Here is a 3,326-nt window from a genome sequence, read left to right as displayed (position 1 = left end):
TGGGAATTGCAGTCCGGCCTTGAACCTCAGAGAAGAGACGGAAAATGCAAAATCCAACAGCAGATAGGAGGTCATCCCAGCCTGTTTCTGCTCCAAAAACCGAGGGCACCCCGGCCTGTGTTCACCCCAGGCCTTGGGCAAGCACCTGTGTCAGCGTCCGGCTCCTTTGAAAAGAAAAACCGTGCGGCGTTTGATGAGAAATAACTTCCCAGGTGCCCCCATCCATCTCGCCCGCTCACTCCATCTTCCGAGCGTCACCGCGCGGGGCCTCGGGCTGGGATCCATCTCGGGGTCTGTCATCCAGGGCCGGCCTCTCTCGGGCCCGAGTGACTGATGGGGCAGCCAGAGATTTAAAACACTCTCAGGAGACCTTCCCGGGACCTGCCGGCCGCCCTTCTGAACTATACATATTGATGTCAGAGGGGAACGGAGAGGGAGAGAGAGAAACATCCATGAGGAGAGAGAGTCATGGACCGGCTGCCTCCTGCACGCCCCCCACTGGGGATGGAGCCCACAACCCAGGCCTGTGCCCTGCCCGGGAATCGAACCCTGACCTCCAGGTTCATAGGTCGACGCTCAACCACTGAGCCACACCGGCCGGCCGGCCGGGCTGTAAGTGAATATTGTAAACATCTGCAGAGTATACGGGCGCAGGGAGGGGGCGTGACTGCGGTCGTTGGCTGGGTCGGAGGATGGCTTTAGGGTGAGATGTTCCAGAGGAATCGGCGTCTCTGGGTTTTAGGATCAGGTGTCTGCTCTCATCCATGTGGTTGTCTGTCGCCCCAACTGCCCACCCCCATCCCCTGTCCCCCGACTTTCCCGCCACCGCCCCCCGCCGCCCTCAGAGCCAGCGTTTGCCACATGTCAGGTCCCCGTGAGCTTCCCACGCGGCCACAGGTTCCCCGAACCCTTGTCTTGCAGACCTTCCCCAAAGTGCTGACAACTTACACGTGTTCCTCCTGATATGCGGACTCCGGCCGGTCAAAGACCCCCTCTACCTGGTGGACGCCTTCTCGGGTACGTCGGCCGAGGGGCCCGCGTGCGAATTCCTGTGGGGTTTTGGGTCTTCCCGGCTCGTTCTCTGCACGGTCAGCAAAACCGCTTCCGGTCGTTCCTGTGGAAAAACCAGAAGAACAATCGCGCTTGTGGGAACTGTCCTTGTTTCTTTCCACGTTCTCTGCCCCGGGCTCCTGAGGAAGCATGGGAGAGAGCGGAGCACGGCCGCCCGGCTCAGGGGTTGTGTCGACCTATGAACCCGGAGGTCAGGGTTCGATTCCCGGTCAGGGCACAGGCCCGGGTTGCGGGCTCCATCCCCAGTGTGGGGTGTGCGGGAGGCAGCCGATCCATGATTCTCTCTCATCTTTGATATTCCTATCTCTCTCTCCCTTCCTCTCTGAAATCCATATAAAAATATATATTAAAAGAAACAGCCGAGAGTTACGAGGCTAAACTAATGTTAGGGGAGTGCTCCAGGCAGGGCGCTGGTGCGATGGGCTGGGAGCTTTGCTGCTCACGATAACCTGTGTTCTGAGGTTGGTGGCATGTGACTTCTGGTTACCTAACGCGTTAGGTGTCTGGCTAAGGCGTCATGTTCCAGGACAATAACATTTACCTAAAAGCAAGCGATGCCAGCATGTTCACCTCTTACATCCATCTCACTTAGACGGGCTGCGGGGAATGAAGCCAGAAGATGAAATGGTTCCTGTATGAAGCTCGTGTGTTCTGCTGGGACTTGTAGCCATTTTTAACGTGTCTTTCCCGCCCTTTTCTCCCCAGAATGGCACCGAGAGGAGCCCAGTGCGTACCTGGTGATCGTCGGCCCTGAAGTGAGTAGACCCCTGTGAGCACCTGCCCGGACGCCTCTGCGGCCTGTGCTTTTAGGTTTCTTCTAAAACGAGTCCCCGTTATGCCCCTAACTAAGTTATTTTGTCCTTTTTGAGGAAGTAAGCTCTGTTTGCCTTTTTAAAAAATATATATTTTATTGATTTTTTACAGAGAGGAAGGGAGAGGGATAGAGAGTCAGAAACATTGATGAGAGAGAAACATGGATCAGCTGCCTCCTGCACACTCCCCACTAGGGATGTGCCTGCAACCAAGGTACATGCCCTTGGCCGGAATCGAACCCGGGACCCTTCAGTCCGCAGGCCGACGCTCTATCCACTGAGCCACACCGGTCAGGGCCGAGGATATGCTTTTATTGATTTTTGAAAGAGAGGAAGGGAGAGAGAGAGAGAGAGAGAGAGAGATCGGCTGCCTCCTGCATGCGCCCTGACCGGGGATCGAACCCGCACCTTTTGGCGAGGGGAACAACACTCCCACCAATGGAGCCGCCCGGCCAGGGCAAGTCTGTTTGCCTTTTTGAAAATGAAAACGAGCCCCGGCTGGTGCAGCTCAGTGGTTGAGGGTCGGCCTGCGGACTGAGTGGTCCCGGGTTCGATTCCGGTCAAGGGCATGTACCTGGGTTGCAGGCTCCTCTTCGGCCTGGGCCCTGGCGGAGCGCGTGCAGGAGGCAGCCCGTCGATGTGTTTCTCTCACGTCGATGTTTCTCTCTGTGTTTCCCTCTCCCTTCCACTCGTTCTAAACATCAACGGGAAAATATCCTCGGGGGAGGATTTAAAGAAAAATAAAAATAAGTGTAAACTAGACCCCAGCTGCAGAGTGAGAGGCTTGATGCATGTGAGTGAACCTCGGTTTATGCCCAGGTGATGGGGTGTCCGTCCCAGGCTTGCACGTGCACCCCAACGTCCTCTCCTCAAGCAGGGAGCGTTGAGGGTGCGCAGGCTGCGTGCGGGAATGGCCCCGCCGTGACCCTCAGGGCACCAACGGGAGGCAGCGGGGTTCCTCGCAGCTCAGGGTCTCGCCGGTTCTGTGATTTTTCCTTCTGTGGGTTTTCTGGTTCCTGCGGGACCCACAAAGCATGCAGAGTGTGTGTGGGGGGGTTGGCGGGGGGTCCCCACGCTTGGCTCAGTGTTGTACAGACCCCTGGAAATGGTAGATTTACCCAGGAAAAGGCCGCCTACCCTCACCAAGGTATCAAGGCCGCCGCACGAGACCGAGGCACCCCCCAACCTCTGTCGTTTGTTTAATGCAACGCGCACACACACACGCACACACGCACACACATGCACACAAACACACACGCGTGCGCACACATGCACACGTGTGCACACACACAGAGGAAGTTTCTGGAAAACAGTGGCTTCATGATAAACTACAGGGATAGCGCCATGTGCATTCCTCTGGCTGGGCGGGGTTGTCATTCAGAGCCCTGCTGGCAGGTGTGAGAGAGACAGGAACTGCCTCTGCCTTCCCTCCCCTCCCCCCCC

General features: G+C 57.1%; 1 protein-coding gene across 1 annotated transcript in view; it reads left to right on the top strand.

Moving 5' to 3' along the window:
• GLT1D1 (glycosyltransferase 1 domain containing 1) overlaps positions 1-3,326 on the top strand; it is a 28,929-nt gene that overhangs the window by 22,822 nt on the left and 2,781 nt on the right. Inside the window, exons 7-8 of the mRNA XM_014533361.1 lie at positions 922-1,017; positions 1,777-1,826. Coding sequence (XP_014388847.1) covers positions 922-1,017; positions 1,777-1,826 — 146 coding nt within the window. The remainder of the gene's footprint in view (positions 1-921; positions 1,018-1,776; positions 1,827-3,326) is intronic.

The sequence above is a fragment of the Myotis brandtii genome, unplaced genomic scaffold (assembly GCF_000412655.1).
Source record: "Myotis brandtii unplaced genomic scaffold, ASM41265v1 scaffold97, whole genome shotgun sequence".
NCBI lineage: Eukaryota > Metazoa > Chordata > Mammalia > Chiroptera > Vespertilionidae > Myotis > Myotis brandtii.
This window is presented reverse-complemented; position numbering and strand designations above follow the sequence as displayed.